Consider the following 20,403-nt stretch of genomic DNA (forward strand, 5'->3'; position numbering starts at 1 on the left):
GGGTTTCTTATCTTCTGTGCGCGTTTCCTGTTTTGGGCTCACCAGAATAACAGATTGCGCGCAAAGTAAAAACTGGAGGGGCGAAGTGGAGCCGAGGGTAATAAATGAAAACGGTCTGCCACATACCTGCGACCGGAGAGGGCTTCCGAAGAACGACCCACCGAGACTTCCACTGTGGAGAAAAGTTCACAGACAATCAACAAATTACACAGAATGTTGGTGGATTTGATCCTGGGGCGTGGAAACACATTTTAAAGCTGAGAAAAGAAGAGAAACGTGGACGAATAAACCTTTTTTCCATCTCTACACTTGACGTGTCCCTCCACGACAACTGTATCCGTCATCTTCTGTCATGGTTCCGAGCAGCTGTGTGCGCACACGTGTGCGTAATGGAGAGGGGGGGGGGGTAAGGGTTAGAGAGAGGGGGTGGGGGGTCAAATTTCAAAAGAGCCGTCCCAGCCAAGGCACCCAGTCCTCTGCACAAGTCGACCAGCTCGGGGGGGGGTTGGACACCTGTTGACATCCTGCGTCCTGCGCTCCTTGTTTACGATGGAGATAATTTGATTAAAGGCGCATAAGGCGCGCCTGAGGCCGGGTGTTACCGGGGATTGGTGTTCCCATCACCGACGGTCAGACGGGCCTCGGTCCAGCCGGTGGAAAGCCCGTTTAATCTGTGAGGGATGACTGCAGAATGACTCCAATTAACCGATCTTCAATGCGCAATAAGCTCCAAATCCGAAAGAATAACTTCAGGGCGAAGTGATATCCCCACAGAATGAACGTGACGGCGGCTGCGCTCCCATCAGCCTTCTTTACTGGAGTGTTTGTTGTCTGGTGTAATTAAACTACTTCTACGTGATGCTGGAGGGAATCAGTGCACAAGAATCAGCCATAAAGCGAATGCGCTAAAAGGTTAATGAATTTAACTTGAAGAGATTTTAACTCTTTAGTTTTGTCTATTTCTTTGTGAAATCACTATGCATGATGTCTAAGGTGTCATCAGAGGAGCAAAGTGTTCATTAATAATTCGAGTTTTTAAAAAAATTAGCAGGGAAGAAGGTTATAACAAAACTGGAAAAACAGGATCCAGCATTTTGGAAATGTGTGTATAATTTATTTTAACATTGTTTGATCATTAAAATTTCAAAACACAAAAGAGATCTGACTACCATAGGCAGTCGTTTTGACTGCTCGGACATTATTCGGATATAATTTGGATTATCATTAAAAATATTAAATAATAAATTGATGGAATAGGTAAAAACACATTAGGACACTAAATTAATACTATAATGATTGAGTTTTTTTTATTTATTTAATTGACACAACATAGGTTCTCTGCAATTATACATCCAAAATCGAACTTTGAAATAAAAAAACAACAAATGTATTTCTGTGGAAAAAAACAACAAATGTATCCTGCTTCAAAATATATTAGTGTCATCATTAGACCTTAACAATGAGAATTATTAACTATTACGAACATTCAATAAGGCTGTGGTGGCTGCCAGCCAGCTGGAGACACTGATGCTACAACGGCGAGATGGTTTGCTTATGGCTCAGAATCACTCACAGTCAACACAGGTAACCTGCACCTTACTTGTGCAGCTCCCACTACTTTATGACATTTGACACAATTATCCTTTGCTATCCTATCCCTTCTTTACTTAACACTGCCTTCTCCTCTACATCTTCTGCTGCTCCAAATGGGGCTCTTGCACCATCATTTGTCAGGCTTTTGCTTTCATGTGTCCTGAGCAAAGTTCCTTTGCAAGTCGCATTATGAGGTTCCTCTGTGACATCATCTTATTGGTGCATTTCTTGAACTGGATCGAAGCATTTATGGAAGCCAGATCAAGAATATTATGAACCACCACCAATGGCCATCATCACGTAGGAGCTTACACAGAATATTTCCTCCCCATTTGATCAAGCACATCTACTCCAACCTTGGTTCTGTGTTACTGTACGTAACAGTCTCCAGTTTAGCCTCATGGCCACTTGTGATGTTGGCAGCTGTGTGGATTGTGATTAGAATGGAGACAGTTTTCCTTGGTTAGCATTGATAGACTGCTAGGGTTGTACTGTCACATTTCAGCACCTCTTTAGTGTGCAGGGCCCTTTGCTCCTCTACAGATGGAGGAAGCTCTTGTCTACTCTTATTTACTGGACCAACCAGGCTGGTTTTCTGGGCCTTTAGTGCCTTGGTAAGTTCAAGAAAAGTAAAGAAGTTATCAGTGGTGATATTTCTCCCCCTCAACACAAGTTACCTGTGTTGAATGGGAAAAATATCAATGTTTGTGAGCCATAAGCAAAACAAGTTGGCAGCAGTGTCTCCAGCTGGCTGGAAGCCATCACAGCATTATTGAATGTTCATAATAGTTAATATTTTTCTTTGTTATGGTCTCATGATGACACCGATCTATTTTGAAGGATACAATTGGGTTGGTTTTTTTTTCCACTGAGATAAATTTGTTTTTATTTGAGTTTGAGTTCGGATGTGTAATTGCACAGAAGTTATGTTGTGTCAATTACATAAATGATAAAATTCAACCGTCATAGTTTTAATTCACTATCCTGATGGTTTTTTTTTTACCTATTCCACCAATTTATTCTTGGATATTTTAATGATAATCCAAATTATATACAAACAATGTCCAAGCAATCAAAATGACTGCCTATGGTAGTTCTAGTAGTAGCCAAATCCGGGTACACCAAGTGTTAAAGGTTGTACTTTGGACCGAAGAGGCCTGGGCCTCATATCCCACAACCTTTTCAAAGAGCAACACTAAATCGCTTGATTGCCCTTTGACTGACTGATTAATGTCAAAAAGACAATTGCAGGAAACGATTCTCTTCCCTGATGATGGAGATCACTGAAGACTAACCTCGGTACAGATTGTGTTCTGCTCAACATCCCGCCTGTGTGTTAAAAAGATGCTTCACGGAATCAAGCGTTACACGGATGATGGAATCTCCAAACTCCTTGCAGTAGCGTTTTGAGAGCCGTTGTTGCTGAGCTGTTCCACATTTTCTCCTTCAAACTCAATCGTGATCCCATCATCTGTTACGGGCATGAAACGATCCAATCAGCTGTAAACAACTTCTCTGAAGAGAAAATTCAGAATCAGCAAAAACGTACATGAATCATGTTGTGTTTGTGTTGTTCATTTTTAAACAGGAACATCTGGTGTGAGATAACACAAATACAAAACAGGCCGGGGTTGTAGTCATTTTAATGAGGATATGTACATGGGGGGTTCTCAAGGCGACGCCCCCATCACTAACAATAATTGTGAGTTATGGGATTCAGACTTTGATTAACCTCGGTGGCGCTCTATGAAGGTTCCAGGAGCAGCAGCAGACTTGTTGACATGGGACTCTTCATCTTAACCTGAAACCTAGAGGATGTTTGTTCCGCTGCAGAGACGATCAGGGCGGGCGGGGTCAAGGAGGTCAGACGATCTGAGTCACCAGATAAACACCGGGCTCCTCACACAAACGTGGCTTTCAATTTACCCCTGTCAATCTGCCCTTTGCTGTCGCTCGGCTCCAGCTTTCTCCTGGCCTTGACCATCGAGGGCAAGCCCGAAGTCTGGTACACAGCTGACCTCATCCTGCTGCCACGGCAACGCAGCTCCAAAGCCACGCCCTCCCATTTCCTGTCCAGCTCTGAAGCCTGGGGGTCCCGGCGGTCTCTGGCCCCTCTGCGGGTCTGTCTGCCGTCCTCCGTGTCGAACGCGGCCCCAATCTTGTCCACATCTAACGCTCGTTTCGGGGTGGAGCGGTTTGCACGAGACAAAGGCGACTTGGATCTGCGACGCGAGCGAAGAGGAGGCCGAGGCGGAGGAGGGGGAGGAGAGCGAGAGGAAGGGACGGGGAGGGAGGACGCTGTCCTGCTGCTGGGCACTCTGGAGTCTCTGGCTTCTCTTTCCCTCCCTCTCCATCTGTCTCTGTCTTTACCTGAGGAAGAGGAGGCTGCTTTGAGAGACGCAGGGAGGAGAGGAAAGAGACAGCCAAGCATTCACCATCACCACAAACAAAAACCTGCATGCAGGAAACGCTCGGAAAATATAGGCAAAACAAGAGCAAAGTATTTAGCATTTATGTGTAAAAATCTGTGATTCAGGAATAAAAGAAGAAAACAGGAAGACAGGTGAACTAAAGCTGGGCGATCTTCATCCGTCTGTGTGTTTAGATGTTTGTGAAAGTCAGGACTATTTAATTATATAATATTAAAAATCACACTCTGACACACACACACACACACACACACACACACACACACACACACACCCATATACGGCTGATTGGCAGCAAGACAGTCAGTGGATGTGACAGATATGCCCATGCTGTTACTTGGCAAGTGGTGTGTGTGTGTGTGTGTGTGTGTGTGTGTGTGTGTGTGTGTGTGTGTGTGTGTGTGTGTGTGTGTGTGTGTGTGTGTGTGTGTGTGTGTGTGTGTGTGTGTGTGTGTGTGTGTGTGTGTGTGTGTGTGTGTGATACTGTCCCTGTCTTCATGTGAACTACTGCCATCTACTGGCTCCTAGCTGGAGAGACACTCTCTCTCAGCATCTATGAAGTCAAAGTCAACGAGTGTTTTGTTGTTGTTTTTTGCGGCTGTAAGCCGACAGGATAACTTCTTAAACATTTTTGTTATAAAACTCAAATACAGTTTAGAACAAATATTTCAAGCGGAAGTAGAATTAATGGCATTAAACGCTAATCGCCTTCCTTTCCTTCCAGCTCAGTTCCTTCTCTCGCCAGCAGATGGAGCCATTGGAAACCAGAAACTCAGTCGTGCTGATGGACTAATGATTATTTTTTGGCCTCCACTCAGGGCCAGTGGTCCAGGCCAGACTACACTCAGAGGGCCAGAGCTGCATTCACATCTAGCTTTACGGCGAAGTTCCCATGCAATTACGCACCGATGAGCGACGTCCCTGAGCCCTGCATCAGGAGGACACCGTTCACACCCGGAGGAATCTGAGCAGCGCTTTGACACCCACTGTCCTGAAGGGTGCACCCCCCCTTCTTTATTTGTTCTGATGTATTGCCCTGAAACTTAAATAATCCCACAGACCCACACATCACAGCCAGACAGGAAGTGCTTTGTGTTTCTGTGTGAATGAGAGAGAAGAAACAGGAACAATGACACGTCTCTATTCCCATACCACTATGCTTTGTTTAATTATAGTAATCAAAGAAATGCACAGGAAATAACAACAAATTCTTCACGTAAATCCAAAAGTGTGTGTGTGTGTGTGTGTGTGTGTGTGTGTGTTTTGTGGGCTACCAAACAGCCAGTGACAAAGATTACCTAACAAGGCATTGAGCGGAGGAGAAACCATGCATAGCTAATAGTTCAGTACCCCCACAAGCCTTTGTACCCCAAAACAAATGCCCCAAAAGCCCTGTCCTACTGGCAGAGACACACATACACACACACACACACACACACGTATCCAGGAGAGGCAGCAGAGAGAGGAGATGAATATCAAGTGAGATACGTAGAGAAGCAGCAGAGACAGAGAGAGAAGTTGGTCAGAGGTCACAAACAGGACCGACGACTATTTTAGGATTCTTTTTCTTATTTCTGGAGGAGTGGGAAAAAAATGGGAATACTCAAATAGTGATTTCAACTGTAATCCGGTCTGTCATAGAAAAGAAAGCTAAAGAAAAAGGAGAAAAAAGGGAGCACTCACACAAGGCTCAACAGAGCGTTCCATCTTTAAACCATTTATTTGATCTATTTACAGACAGTCAACAGAGGAGAGCCGGTTTCTACTGCGATACAACTGAAGAAGCAGCGACTACAGCAATAAGTTGACTATATACAAATGAGTACTTCTGAGTAATAGATGAAGAAAGCGATGCACAGGATTAACATAAAGATCATTCAAAAGTGAAACTGTTTGACTTGTCAGGATTTATTTTTCCAGCTAAAACCCAGAAGGAACGCCGCCGTGGGAAGAATGAAAAAAGATGCTGCTGCGGATCTAGAAGAGAAATCCGTCTGAGGTTTTGGATTCGTCGGTGTTTTAAGAGCTTTTATATTTTGATGTCAAGAGCGACCCGACGCAGATTTGAAACAGATAAAGTGTTGGCTAATTGTTCACAGATCAACCACCGGTAGCAAGAAACAAACATTAAGTAAGGTTAAAGTAAAAAACAAACCAAAAAAACACAAATACAGGGAGAATAAAGAGCATTAAAAACGTGTTTGTAACTGGCTAAAGTGCATTGTTAGATTCTGTACAGGGGAATGGGGATGGGTGCAGGAGTGGGGGGGGGGTTGGCACTGGTTCCTCATCGTCGCTCTAAAGTTCACGTCTTCCAGAAAGAAATCCACTGCAAGTCCACTCAGAAGTTCACACAGACGCACGTCAAACAGGGGGATTGTGGGTCGTGTCGTGAGCCCGATGCATCCAACCCATTCGCTATGCGAGGAGATCTGGATGCATACGGGACCGTTGAAGCCCCGCCCACACCGAGTGACAGGTGAGGGATTTCAGACTGACTCCCCGCAGGGGGGGGAGACACTCCGGTCCCGCTTGTAGTCGGTTGAAGGAAGAGGAAGAGGAGGGTGGGGAAAGGTTGGAGAGTTCACACGGGGGAAGTACCTGAGCTGGGCCGACCGTCCTGCCCTTCCTGTTGGGGTCGGGAGTGGCGTTTGCACTGAAGGGGCGAGGGGGTGACGTAGTTGAGACTGGGGCTGTTAATGTCCCCCTCCCCCACTAGAGTCAGGTCGGATAGGGCGTCCTCCTCCAGCATCTGGACTGATTTCCCCCTGACAGACTCCTGGGGGAGACAGTGCTGGGACCCCTGGAGGGGGTGGATGGGAGAGACAGAGCCAGGAAACAGAGGAGGGGGTCTGGGTCTCCTCCCCCCACCACCGTGACTCCCCAGCGCAGAGTCCAAGCTCTGGGACTGATGGCTCGCGTTGAGTAAGTGGCTGCTGCCTCCTCCCCTGTCTTTGCTGTTATTGCCCCGGTGACCACTGCTGGGGAAGCTGCCATTGTTGGGGTAATGAGAACACGGGGTGGAGCAACCGGGCTCACGGTCGTAGGGAGGGGACACGGCTTGGACGGTTGCCACTGGCGACAGGCGCAGAAAGTCCGGGAGCTGCAGGTCGCTTTTGTTTAGCAGGCCTCGCTGGTCGTCTGCTCGGTTGCTCTGAGCTTTGGATATGAGGTCAAAGAATTCTGCAGGGCGCGGACACACACACACACACACACACACACACACACACACACACACGGCAAACAAATACAGGTGTATACAAACATATAAGCAACATGTGCACACACAGACACAGACACACACACAGGCTGAAATGAATATTCATCCAAAACGACAGCCTAAAACCAGTCAAATATTCACTTTGGATCAGGAAACATGCGACAGAGGCTTCATTAATGTGTTAGACAGGTCCAGGCTATATACAGTGTGAGCAGGGTGACTGGCTACATGTGGCTAGCTAGCTCTGAAAGCATTGGTGCTGCTTGTGCAACACTGCAGGCAGGTTGGTTAGCGTGGTCATAGCAACAGAGACAGAGGCGTTCAGTTGTTACCTTCAGCTTCGTCTATATTAATCTTTTTCTGCTTTCTTTTCTCCGGAGCCTTATGGACAGAGACAGAGTGGTTGGGTGGGGGCTGGAGGCTGGTGTCAGGAATGGACCCAGCCTTGCCGTTTTCCCCATGAGGGTGGGTTGAAAAGGTTTTCCATGATGACCTGTCCTCCCCCTGGGGGCCACAAGGAGAGCGGAGCAGGGCGTTAGAGCCCCGGTGTTGGTACCGATGGGAAGGATTTGACGGGATGGGGGGGGGGGGGGGCACAAAAGTCAAACTGGATGACAAGATGATAATTACGACAATACTGACTGTGATAGTTTTGCGTAACTGATTATCGAGTTTTAAAAAGCAATGCTGTGTAAAACCACCACCACAGAGATAGCAACGTGCTACCGCTAATCAAAGCTAGTCCAGATTCTTCTCTGATCAACCACAGAAAAAAGAAACGGCGTTTCGGACGCTTCTCAAATTGGTTCCATCCCCTCGAAACTCATCTAAAGCTGGAAAAAAGGGGTAACTCCCACCACCTGCTGAGACCTTTCCAGATGCAGGGGCGTTTGGGGGGGTTGGTGGGAGGGGGCTTGTGAAGTCTTGTGACCCAGAAGACGCTCGGGTCCGGTCAGGTTTGTTATATGAAGAAAACAGAACCAGCAAACCAGAGAGAGCAGTGGAGACATTCGGCCGGCGGGCAGAACACACACTGCCAGAGACACACACACCATTCATTTATGCACATTGGAACACTTTACAAACAGACATGGGAGATTCCAGACAAGTGAGAGAGACACTTAGTAGCGTGACATCATCAAACAGGAAGTGGAGACATTCGGTGGGTTACGGATCATTCCAGAGCAAAAAAAAAAAAAAAAGAAAAGTAGGAATTTAAAAAGTTGGAGTTGATCTTACTGTCGACGGATTTCTGCTCGTTGAGGGAACCACCACCTTTTTGTCTGGGGAATGAAGCAAAGTGAGGCACAGGCGCAGAAATGACAATGATGGTTCTTCATCCAGAGGGTTTGTTGGGGGTCAAGGGTCACTTACCTTTTCCAGGAGTGGGTTCAGCTACATCCAGAACCACCCTCAGTCCATCCAGGTTGGATATCGGAAGGCCCAGATCTAATGGTTCCAGCTCCCCGCTCTGCATCCCACACAAACACACACACACGATACCAGTCTGGAGTCATCACACATCACACACAATGTGGATTTCTGTTTGGGGGAGGGGAGGACTTACAATACGTGCCACTAAGTCAGAAAGATGCAGGCCGTATTTGGCCACCACAGGCCTGAGGACCTCCGTGACCGGCTTGGTGGGCTTTGCTTTGAGCCCAACGGATCGATTAATAGGAACCAAGTCGAGTCTGGAAAAGAAAGAACCCCCCCGACCCAAAATGGGTTTAGAACCATATCAGAGCAGATTGACTGAAATCGTGAGCTTTACTTGACAGTGTGGGGGGTTGGGGGGAGGTGGGGGGGGTCTTACCGGAACAGAGTGCGCTTTTCTAGCCGGAGGTCCCGGGAGCACAGCGTCATGCAGTCCTGGTCTAAAACAAGAGGCTGAGAGAGAGACAATCGTCCTTCAGCTGTCTCACGTGACCTTGAATAAAACTTTATTTAACTTTATTATCCACTTGTGTTGTACCTTCTCTCCTCCCACCAGGAAGAGGTCTATGGCTGCCAGGTTGATGCAGAGCTTCTCACAGAGGCCCAGCAGCAGGTCCCTGATGGAGACGCCGGGCCTCAGCGGCACCGAGCAACACGAGCCGTCCGGCAAGCTGATGTTACACTGCCTCAAGGGGGCGCCACCTCCTCCACGCTCCGATGACACTGGACCTCTGGAAACATCAGTCTGAAGAAAGAACACAAAGGGGCAGGTGGGGAGGGGGGGTAGAGTTTGAAAAAATAAAGGAAATGAAAGAAACAGAGGAAGAGGAGCGGAAAACACAGGCAGAGTGTGAAGATCGGGAACGATAAGTCTACAAGTCAAACGTCTGGACTAATTATCAGGCGTCTCATCCAGGGTCACCTCAGTCTTCCCGGACCCCGACGTCCCCAGCTCCAGGCTGGCCCCTGAAGACAGCGAACCCTGAGATTCACGCCGACCGTTACTGCCGGAGAAATCTGCAGAAGGACACACCCGCAAGGGTAAACGGAGGGGACAAAAGCAAAAATCTAATTCCAGAAGGTTTCAGTAGAAGTAGGAGTGCTCCAAACGACTGACTGTAGTTGAAGTCGGTCAGCTCTCGTTTCTTCGGCCCTTTCCCGAAGCTCCTGTTGCGGGACCAGGAGAAGAACATGCCTTTCCTCCGGTCTCCCAAATCATCCCGACTGTCCTCGTTTAAAGATCTGCCCGACTTGCTTTTCTTGTCCTCCTGGAAAACACAGGACGAGGACGCACACGTGAACAAAGAAACCCTTACCAGCATCGCGTTAAATGTTAACTGAAACACCATCTTGGATTCAAACTAGGAGCAACATCCATTCATTTTTTCTCCTTATCTGGGTCATGGGGGGGGGCAGTCACTTCCAATATTATTACTCGACTTGAAAAATCGATTTCCCAACCTTTGCGTGTGTCCTGACAATAAGATTGTTCAACTCCGAGTGCCAGCTGGAAGAGTTTAGGGCGGCGTTGTGTAACGCTACCTTCTTGGGAGTGGAGAGGTTGGAGCGGTCCGAGCCGGTGGTGCTGTGCTTGGAGGTGGGGCTGCTGGGAATGTGGTAGGGGTCGGGCAGGGGCCTCCCCTCCACCTCGGCCAGCATACACTCCTGGTACAGCAGAGACTTCAGGAACCGCGTGTAGCTGTCGAACTTCATCAGATTGAAGATCTGAAAGTGTGAGCAGGAAGGAGGGGAGAGATTAGAAACGCTGAAACCACATCGCCCATCCTCGTGATTACTGCGTGAAAATATTCTGATTTTAGTGGTGTCTTTGATTGTAACGGCTCTTTAACACCATAAGGTTATGAAAATCAAACAAGTCGGCCCTCAGGGTGTAATGATGTGCTCCAGAGATCACATAAAAATCCTGTTCGCTATATTTGGATATTGCTGCAGTGAGGCAGAAAATAGAAGGAAATTATTGAGGGCATAGAGGGCACACACACACACACACACAAGCGTGTGTGTGTGTGTGTGTGTGTGTGTCACCTGCAGTTGCTGCTCCTTGAACATGTCGGGTCGGGGGGCATTGAGTATGTCGTCGGCGAGCTGAGCTTGACTGTCGATGTTGACCGGCGTGGTGGCTTTACTGGACAGGAAGCTGTTGTAGATCTCCCTGGCTCGCTGGGAGAGCTGGGGGAGGCGGGTGGGGCAGGAAGAGGAGTCAGGATAGAGGATGGAGAATGAAGAAGAAATAGACGGAGAAGATGAGGAAGGAAAAGAGTTTCTCCAGACGTCCAACTTTGCGTGACTTTAAGTGGATGTAAGTGTAATCAGACGTGAGCTCATGTCTGCTACCTGCTTCTTGTCGTTCTCCGGGACGTGGCTGAAGAACTCACACGCCTGCCAGAACAGAATATTCTCTTCACTGAACTCCTTCTTCAGGAACTCCTGCAGCACAACAAAAAATACAAATGTTGGAAAAATCATGCAGGAGGCAGGAAAGAGGCCGTTATTTGTAAGATGCACGTGTCGGCGGCCGTTGCGCTCATCCCCTTGCAGTACCGAGAAGTATCGGACCCCCACCGGGTCCTGCAGCAGCCTCTCGAAGCAGACAGCCCAGCTGGCCACCCTCCTCTCGGTGTGGCGTCTGTGGCTCTGAACGCTGGGCAGACTGGCATTACTGTTCAGACTGTTGTCGCTGCTGCAGCCCTGCAGCTCCACGCTGTTCAGTTCTGTTCACACACACACACACACACACATCAAATAGTGAAGTCGATAAGACCGAGGTTCTTCAGGAATCTCCTAAAGAATCTTCTGTTTCAGGTCTGAATCCGAGTTGGGGGTCAGGACGAGATGTCCTGGACCTCCACTTCCTGCCCAACCCCCACCAGACTACTACTGCGACAACTGTTTCTCCAGCACGACAGATGACTACATCGACGCCGTTCTTCAACCCATCTTTGAATCCAGCAGAACCACAGATGCCATCTAGGTTTCCACTTCCTAACTCCAACCAAGACCAGCGCTTGAACTCCAGAGACTGAACACCTCCCTCTCCAAACTCGACTTTCAAGAGCGAGATGGTCCTTGCTTCTTCTCTCATGCTGACATGAGAGAAGACGTCAAAGAGCGGCCACTGATCGGTTGTGGGGGACTTGAACTAATGACTGATTCTGCTGTTCATCAAGAACTGGCGTCCGACTGGTTCCAAAAGCTCCTCCCCTGACACTTGGATTTTGAGGATTATAACAACTGTCTGTCTCGATGAGGTAGTTGCTTGTTGTTGTTGTCTCTGTTAGCATTTCAGAGCATCAGGCTTCGTACCTTGGATACTTTACTGTTCATCATGGATGATAAAGCAAAGGTAGTGAAGAAAGAGGTAGTGGTGACCATCTCTCTGATGACAACTGATGACAAGTTGAATGAAATGACGTATAATCGAGAATGACTTAACTCGAAACAACCTGTACCTGTATTTTATTTTATTATGTGTTGTTTTAATGTCCTGTAATTGAATTCTGGTAAACACTGTAGTACTTTAGTATTTAGAATAGTAATGGTTTCTAAGTGACATCAAAAGTCAATTATATACTGAAATTTAATGAATAATGACTTACGACCAATTCAACTTCTAGGGATCCATTGTTTGTAAGTTGAGGACTACCTGAATTTGATGAAGAAGACAGCAGTTATATTTTTCTTTCACAACCTCCTGCTGCTTTGATTTCCAAGCAGCACAGACATTCCTTTCAACACTGACAGATTTGAACTACCCGTTTGTGTTAGGATTTATTCTTAAAACACTAATCAAACATCCCAGATAAGATGTTTCATGCAAGGATGATGAATCTCTGTCAGAGTCAGACTACATAAACGGATTGTTTGGCCCAAAACTGGACCTGAACAATTTTATGTTCCTGGTATTTAGTCAGGAAGCTAAGAATAACCAAAGTGAGAGAGCTTGCGGCCTGATGGACTCAAGATTAAATAAAAAATAACAAGAATAGCCAAAGGGACGGCGTCACCACCCTGATCCTAGAGAAAAAAAGAGCCTGAGAGGTCGGGAAGCTGACACATAAGAAGATAGAAAAATAATTTATGGGTGTGAAGTTGAGGCAAAGATGAACCCATCCATGTTCAGCGTCACATGAGCCGGAATCCATTGCAACACACCCCCTAGCATCACATCACAACAGTAATATCTGCACACACAACAGGGACGTTCCATCAGAGGTGTCGGCCACCTCCTCACCTGGGTGCAGCTTGTAGGAGCCAGTGTGGTGCCACCGGGGCATGTAGCGTGTCCTGAGGGGCAACCAGGCCCCTCCATCCATAATCAACCTATCAGTGCCCCTCAAAGAGTCGGGCACAAAAACACCCACCCAGCCGACGCCATCATGAGAAGGAAGTTTGAGCAAATGGGAGGAGAGATGGAGAAGAAAGAGAGAGAACGAGGGAGGCAGCAACCAGAGAGAGTCAGGTCACAACACGCACACGCATGTCGGTGTCCGTGTCCACACACGCACACACACACATATCTGTTAGCTCCTGGGTAGGTAAGCGATACGAGCGCACACAGGCCTGGATGGTGAATAATTCAAAGGGGGGTTGAGGGGTGCTAGAAAAGCTCACACACGTCGCACACAGACGCACAAACACACGGATGCTAACTGCAGTATTGATGAGAAGCTTGTTAGAGGAAGGCCACAACTGAGAGTACTGAGGCCTCAGATAGCTACACACACATATATACACACACACATTCACACACACACACACACACACACACACACACACACACACACACACACACACACACACACAACTTGCCTACTCAAGGACGAACACTTCTCTGTCATGTCAGTCAATAACGTTACCGTACACACTCTGCAGGAACATGATCATTTCTATATTCAGTAATGCAAAGGAAATAGCAGAAAAAGTTTCAAAATAAGGCAAATATTGTATATATTAAGCTTAATATACATATATAGATGTTCTTTTTTACTATTATTCAAAGTAGTTTAGTTTTTATTGCTCTGAAGGCTGAGCTGATGAAAAAATCTTTTCAGAATCAAACTTTAAATGATGTGCTCTAAAGGTAGACTTTTATTCTGATAACCAGTCTGACGTGCCGTCCGATCAGCGGCTTCATCCATGGGGTTTAGGACTTTGCTGATGGCTTTAATGGGGCATTCACTCCTTATTATTAACTCTGGAGAATCAAACCCATGACTCGCTGAAAGTTCTGTCTGCACCACCTTCCTCTTTAATACTTCCTGGTGACATTTGATTTCCCTCTTTGTGGAAAACATGCAGTGAAATATAGTTGATGAGATAACTTTCAATGACAAGAATAAAAATAGTCACTAACCCCCCTGAAATTTTCTTGATGGACTTAGACAATTCTGAGAATTGATCAATTTGAATAAAAATTGTCTTCCTTGGACCTGCATTAAGCTAGCATTTGATCTTGGGTGTACTCGGCCTCTCGGCCATAGTCAGCTGGACTAGGCCCCAGCATGACCTGTGACCTGTATTTCAGATGCTGTTTCGTCTTCAAGAAAATGAGTGAATGAATGAATTGAAATCAGCAGAAATTCACTGGTTAGTGGAAAATAGTCATCTATGTAATACACCACAGGCTAATTAAGATAGTCAATATTGTGAAGATAATGATACCGTAATAGTGAAGCATTTTATTTTCTTCAACATCAGACCAATGCTCGTCACACAATCAGTCACTCCCACAACAATCTGCCATGGATTTTACAACTGCTCTTGTCTGGTTTCTCACCTCCTCTTCCTTCTTTTATCTCCTGTTTCTCTACACAATATAGAAACGCAGTTGGGTGATGATTTTAAAGGGACCAGATTCTCAAGCTGCTCCTCAACCAATCCTTGATGTGCAGCTAATTTTTACGAGAATAGAACTATCTTTAGATTACAGGCCACTCGCGGTAGCATAGCAGTAGAGGTTTGGGCAAATGTTGAGCAGGCCAAACCGGAGTGGGTATGAAATAAAAGCAGTCACATACGAAGGAGGGTTCCAATACAGGTAGTCCTCAACCTAACAATACAGTGTGTTCCGAGAGGTTGTTACATCCCGTGAAGAGGTGATGTATAGTAATTGTCAGTGTCCGTCCGTTTGTACGTCCGTCCACCAAATAGCTTCACAACCGTTGCAGATAGAAAAATGAAACAAAAAGCACATTACTTGGGTGGAAAAAAGGGGACTGAGGTTGAGATGACGACCTTGACCTTGAGAAAAGTAGGTCAAGGTCAAATTTTCACATTTATACCTTTTTAGGTACACATCTCTGAAACCTGATGAGATATAATCACAAAACAAAAAGCAACATTTTCAGGACGCCAGAGGCACAAAAATGTGATTAAGATAAGATAAGATAAAATAACCCTTTATTGTCCCACAGTGGGGAAATTTGTGACTTTCACCTCTGGTGAAAAGCCAAATATTCAATAGTACAATATAGAAATCATTGCTGTGACCATTATGAAAGTAGGTCAGGGTAAAATTTTGAAATCAGGGATGTCTTGGGATGTTGCAGTCTCTGACTGCCTTTTTTTTAACTTGAATTGTTCGAAAGTTGTTATTCATTAAATTTCAATGAACATTTGAGGTCCTGCTTCTCTAAATATGATGGTGCTATTCCCCTAGACTTAACAAAAACAATTACAGGACATTAAAACAAGACATAATAAAATAAAATACAGTTACAGGTCTTTTGAATCATTCTCAATTATATATCGGTTTACCGAAAAAATTCACATTAAAAAAAAGTCAGGTTTACGTCATTTCATTCTAATTAACATCTGACTGCCGAAAACACTGGACTCACAAAATCACTAGACAATTGTTAAAATCTCATAATGTCATGTTACTGTACAATAAATAAGGATAAAGAATTATAACCGTATTAAAATACGTACGTATAGCTCCAATATCTACCGTTTAGTGATTGGCGTGACTGTTTTAATCAAGATTACTTCAAAGTAAACTTTTGCTCCTTATGATTTAATCCTTGAGGAGACGAAGAAAAAAAATACTTCCAGGAACTCTCCACCAGTTTTTAAGATCATCATCAACAACAGTTAGAGTCAGCTGTTGATGTTGATGATCCACTGTATGGTAGTGTAGCATGTAGCACGTAGCTTACATTTAGAGTGAAGGAAGAGGAGGAGAGAGGAGTTATTGTGGGTCAGAGTCAGAGTTGTCCTCATCTTCACCACTTTTGTTTTATCATCCATGATAAACAGTAAAGTATGATGACTGACGCTGTGAGATGCTAACAAAGACAACAACAAACAACAACAACAAGAGGGGGAGACGAGTGTCGGAGTTGCGAGAAGGCAGCAGTGCTGCCCCTGCGAGGGCTGTGGCGGAAAGGGGAACTGCAGGACAGTAGTACGATATGGCAGCGCATTTGTTTGTATCTCTGAATGTAATTATGTTGAGGACTAGCGGTATATAAACACAACCATAGCCCAGCCATTCAGTGGAGGACAGCATCACTGCGACATTTTCACCTCATCACGTTAAATTCCAATGAAAGTACATCAACTAGATGGTAAGCAAACTAATCCATCGGTCTTTACATCTTGTGAAGACTTTACATCTTTACAAGATGTAAAGTCAGATATGGGAGGAACAGATCGGTGAAGCAGGTATTCGAGGACGGAAACTCACCTCCATCGGAGACTGCAGCAGACTGTAAAGAAGCAGAGAGAGACATGGGTTAGGATATTCACTCATCACAGAGAACACACTCAACCTCACAACCACATCCGAGCGGCACAGCGCCAGGAGGAAGCTGCCTGGACACGCAGCCACGTGGAGACACAAATACAGACTGAGTGTGTGTCTGCAAGAACCTCCAACAACATCACACACGCACTTCACATCATCACGCAGTCAGGTTGGCGCCCACACTCATTGTCTAGTGTGTGGGTGGAATCATGTGTGAACTGGCTGTGCTTGCTCTGCAAGAAAATGTCCTTAGAGGGTGTGTGCGTGTGTGTGTGCGTGTGTGTGTGTGTGTGTGTGTGTGTGTGTGTGTGTGTGTGTGCATGCGGGAGATTTGATAGTTAAGTGTGACGTCTGCTTGCACACATTACAATCACCAGTTATAGCGTTAAAATAGGCTAGGCAACAAATTAAATCTATATCCAAACCGACCGCCGTACTTTTGAGTCTAAGAAAAACATGTCCACGACACGTCTTTAAAACAAACAGATTTGAGAGTCAGATCCTACTTACCAAACATTAACACAAAACAGCTGACAGAAACACATACACACTCACACACACAGCATATAATGCAATGATTTGTATCCCAGACTTGCTGTGCTGGGATGAGATCATTCAACACAGACATCAGTAATGCAGCTGAAACGCTCCTTGACTCAGGAGGAGCAGAGGAGGCTGGAAGGAGGCGCATTACCCAGAACCACCAGCAACATCTGTGTTGGGGTTGGACGATGGTTTTTTTCTGCATTTAGAACACTTAATCATCACCAACTCTCAACAAAAAGTCACATTTGATGATATATTTGTTCCCCACACAGACGCATTAGCGCAGATTTTTACTTCTAGAGTCTTCCTCTCGTTCTAAGGGAAGTTGGTGCAGCTGTAGTTTCTTCATTGAAAGATTTCCCGTCATCCAAACGGGCTGAATTACTGTCCGCAGTAATGTAAAGCAGCTGATACCCAACGTGAAATTACATTCAGTCAAGATGACCCGCTTCCTAGAAGAAGACCCAGCATGATGGACATGTGATCTCTTCATTCAGATCTTACATGACCTTATGTCAAAAGGTTGAAGCAGAGCGACTGTTGCCCTGACGACAGGGAATTTAATTTTAGCAGCGTTTCATATTGTGTTCCAAACAATAAATCCGGACATGAAACAGCCACTAAAATAAAAATAGATGCTTCCAGTAGCTTTGAGTCTCCGTGTCACTGCATCGCAAATTGTAGTCCAGATTGGATTATCGTAACAGTGTCTTGGTTGGACTCCCAAAAAAACTCTTTTCAGCAACTCCATTTAATTCAGAGACCGCTGCCAGGCTCCTGACAAAAACGAAGAAATAAGACCTCATTACACCCATTTTAAAGTCCCTACACTGCCGCCAAGTCACTCAGAGTAAATTCAAAAATCTTATTACTGGTTTACAAATTCCCTCGAGGCTCCGGGACAAAATTTATTTCTGAAATACTTGTGCTGAATGAACCTCCCAGAAAGTCATCTGGGCCTGGCCTACCGGTCACCTCCAGACTAATCTCTGGAAGAACCTCTCAGTTCACATCTGACATGATGCCAAACCTGAAAACATAATTCATATCTGGGTTGGTTCACCTCCATCTTTGCCCTAATTCCTGAGATTAGTTATTCCAGACTAGGATTAGTTATTCCTGGAGGAGTGGATGGTGGCACCAGAGCATGATGGGAGATTTGAAGGGACTTTCTAGCAGCTGATTGTGATCAAACTGATGCAGAAGACATGAGAAAATAAGTGGTTGTTTACTCAATCCTCGTGCCAATTACAGTGTCAGTGGTGTGTGTGTGTGTGTGTGTGTGTGTGTGTGTGTGTGTGTGTGTGTGTGTGTGTGTGTGTGTGTGTGTGTGTGTGTATGTTCTGTCTCTACGGTTGTTATATGTGTTAGGAGCTGATGCTGTGTGTATTTATATGGCTCTTATACATGTGGTCTACATTACGTTAGACATCGTATGTAGGGTCAATCTTTTGTGTGTGTGTGTGTGTGTGTGTGTGTGTGTGTGTGTGTGTGTGTGTGTGTGTGTGTATGTTCTGTCTCTACGGTTGTTATATGTGTTAGGAGCTGATGCTGTGTGTATTTATATGGCTCTTATACATGTGGTCCACGTTACGTTAGACATTGTATGTAGGGTCAATCTTTTGCGTGTGTGTGTGTGTGTGTGTGTGTGTGTGTGTGTGTGTGTGTGTGTGTGTATTGGAGTTCGACCCCCATTCCCAATCAGCTCTGGTGTGATCACTTCCAGACATGCTTTGTGGTTAAACCCCTGGTCGAGGCCCCAAGTCCTCCATACTCCTCCATGTCCCCCCACTCCCCCCCACACACACACACACTTTCAGTCTCCCCTCTTTTGTTTGCTCTTCTCCTCCTATTCCAGCGGCGTTCCCCCCATTCTCCTGGCACATCCCGGTCATTCCTGACAGCCCACAAGGAATGACTGGGGTTTTCCATACTTTTCCTCCCCACAAAAAGCATGCATCTGGAAAATGTCTTGGTAATAATAGTCTTAAATGTATTCCTGAAGCGACTTGCCTTGGGGGAGTTTGTCTTAAACGTCAAATATTAAGCAAAGTAAACTTGTTATGGCATTTTATTTGAAACAAACAAACTTATGTGGCCCCCGAGGCACCAGACTGTGAGACCAGACCACCGGGGGATCAACACCGACTGTCAAAAATGCTTTCTGTCTAATTTTCTATGTGAGCCTATTGAAGTTGGTGTTATCATATTTGCATGGCTAATGTGGTTAGCATTTCTTCTTCCCACACTCTGGGGTATTGTTGGACCAGAAAAGTTATAAAAGTACAAACGAACCTCAACTATTATGAACAGTTCATAACTCTCAAGACGGCATTGTTATGACACAGATCCCGCCGCTTAGACCGAAAGCGGATCTGTTTCGTTTCAGTCAAACACAAAACCATTTTGTCTTTGACTAACGTGAGCCAACAATTAGGATTCAACTGACGGCAAAGGAGATGAAGACAGACATCAAAAGGAGGAGGAAGAGCACGATTTCACACTCAACTTTTAGGATCAGGAGATAAAAATTTGAAAATGACCATAAATAAATTGTCCAGCTCATCCCTTTCAAGCAGAAAGGGATGAGCTGATGCTATCTGTTCAAAAACACAACATAGAGCTGGACTAGCCAGCGGTGCATAAGAACACTACATGGGAAACGCCACGTGACCAAAAAAAACAACTGAATGGAAGATATCAATCAATAAATAATCTTCAAAATATGCCAGCCAATCAGATTCTACATGCCCGCTCTGATGCAGTGCTTAACAGGTTGTAGAAACAAATGGAATGCTGTTCTGATCCGCTAGACGCAGCTTCAGATTCTCTAGATGGTGTGGAGGGTATCACGTCACTGGGAACTGAGCGTGTGATGATGTCGTCAGTGACATCATAATCCTTTGGAATATGTGCAAACAGGATTTTTGATCCACAAGTCAGGACATGTTTGTTCACCTACAACCTGTTTACAGCTGAAAATTACATCATCTGTTATGAAGCCAGGACATTCGTGTTCCCATGGCAGAACACCAGTGTGTATGTGTGTGCGTGCGCGTGTCCGTGTGTGTGTACGCATGTCCAGGTGGGCAATGTTTCCTGGTAGAACACACCGATTCCTTGGATGAGACAGAGTAGCCGGTAACAAGTTGCTGGATAAATCAAAAATCTGTCAGGGATAACGTCTGCAGTCACACACAAAGACAAGACTGTTTACAGCAAGCATATTCCTAAAGCTGTAACTGCCACTGTGTGTGTGCGTATGTGTGTGTGTGTGTGTGTGCACACGTGCATGCTGGAAGCTAAAGATGAACACAACCACGGAGGAACACTGAAAGTAGTTTTCTCCTGTGTCAAAAGAGCGACCACGCCTGTAGGAGAACAACTAACACACACATGCTGTCCTGAGA

At 45.6% G+C, this 20,403-nt stretch overlaps 2 protein-coding genes across 5 annotated transcripts in view; both read right to left on the minus strand.

The window, feature by feature from the left end:
* The window catches only part of dok7b (docking protein 7b), a 14,393-nt gene extending 14,046 nt beyond the window's left edge, over positions 1 to 347 (minus strand). The window contains exons 1-2 of the mRNA XM_068322676.1: positions 291 to 347; positions 127 to 172 (exon numbers count right to left, since the gene is read on the minus strand). Coding sequence (XP_068178777.1) covers positions 127 to 172; positions 291 to 344 — 100 coding nt within the window. The 5' untranslated portion in view covers positions 345 to 347. The remainder of the gene's footprint in view (positions 1 to 126; positions 173 to 290) is intronic.
* Positions 348 to 5,220: 4,873 nt separating this feature from the next.
* The window catches only part of rgs12b (regulator of G protein signaling 12b), a 32,734-nt gene continuing 17,551 nt past the window's right edge, over positions 5,221 to 20,403 (minus strand). For 3 of the 4 annotated variants that reach the window (XM_068321129.1, XM_068321130.1, XM_068321131.1), the window contains exons 6-19: positions 16,388 to 16,409; positions 11,242 to 11,411; positions 11,035 to 11,127; positions 10,726 to 10,869; positions 10,222 to 10,404; positions 9,797 to 9,947; positions 9,602 to 9,696; positions 9,218 to 9,424; positions 9,059 to 9,132; positions 8,810 to 8,936; positions 8,617 to 8,713; positions 8,482 to 8,525; positions 7,575 to 7,746; positions 5,221 to 7,205 (exon numbers count right to left, since the gene is read on the minus strand). In XM_068321129.1, the coding sequence (XP_068177230.1) occupies positions 6,607 to 7,205; positions 7,575 to 7,746; positions 8,482 to 8,525; positions 8,617 to 8,713; positions 8,810 to 8,936; positions 9,059 to 9,132; positions 9,218 to 9,424; positions 9,602 to 9,696; positions 9,797 to 9,947; positions 10,222 to 10,404; positions 10,726 to 10,869; positions 11,035 to 11,127; positions 11,242 to 11,411; positions 16,388 to 16,409 (2,178 nt within the window). In that variant the 3' untranslated portion in view covers positions 5,221 to 6,606. The remainder of the gene's footprint in view (positions 7,206 to 7,574; positions 7,747 to 8,481; positions 8,526 to 8,616; positions 8,714 to 8,809; positions 8,937 to 9,058; positions 9,133 to 9,217; positions 9,425 to 9,601; positions 9,697 to 9,796; positions 9,948 to 10,221; positions 10,405 to 10,725; positions 10,870 to 11,034; positions 11,128 to 11,241; positions 11,412 to 16,387; positions 16,410 to 20,403) is intronic. The other variant, XM_068321133.1, reaches the window with a different exon arrangement.

The sequence above is a fragment of the Antennarius striatus genome, chromosome 8 (assembly GCF_040054535.1).
Source record: "Antennarius striatus isolate MH-2024 chromosome 8, ASM4005453v1, whole genome shotgun sequence".
NCBI classification, from domain to species: domain Eukaryota; kingdom Metazoa; phylum Chordata; class Actinopteri; order Lophiiformes; family Antennariidae; genus Antennarius; species Antennarius striatus.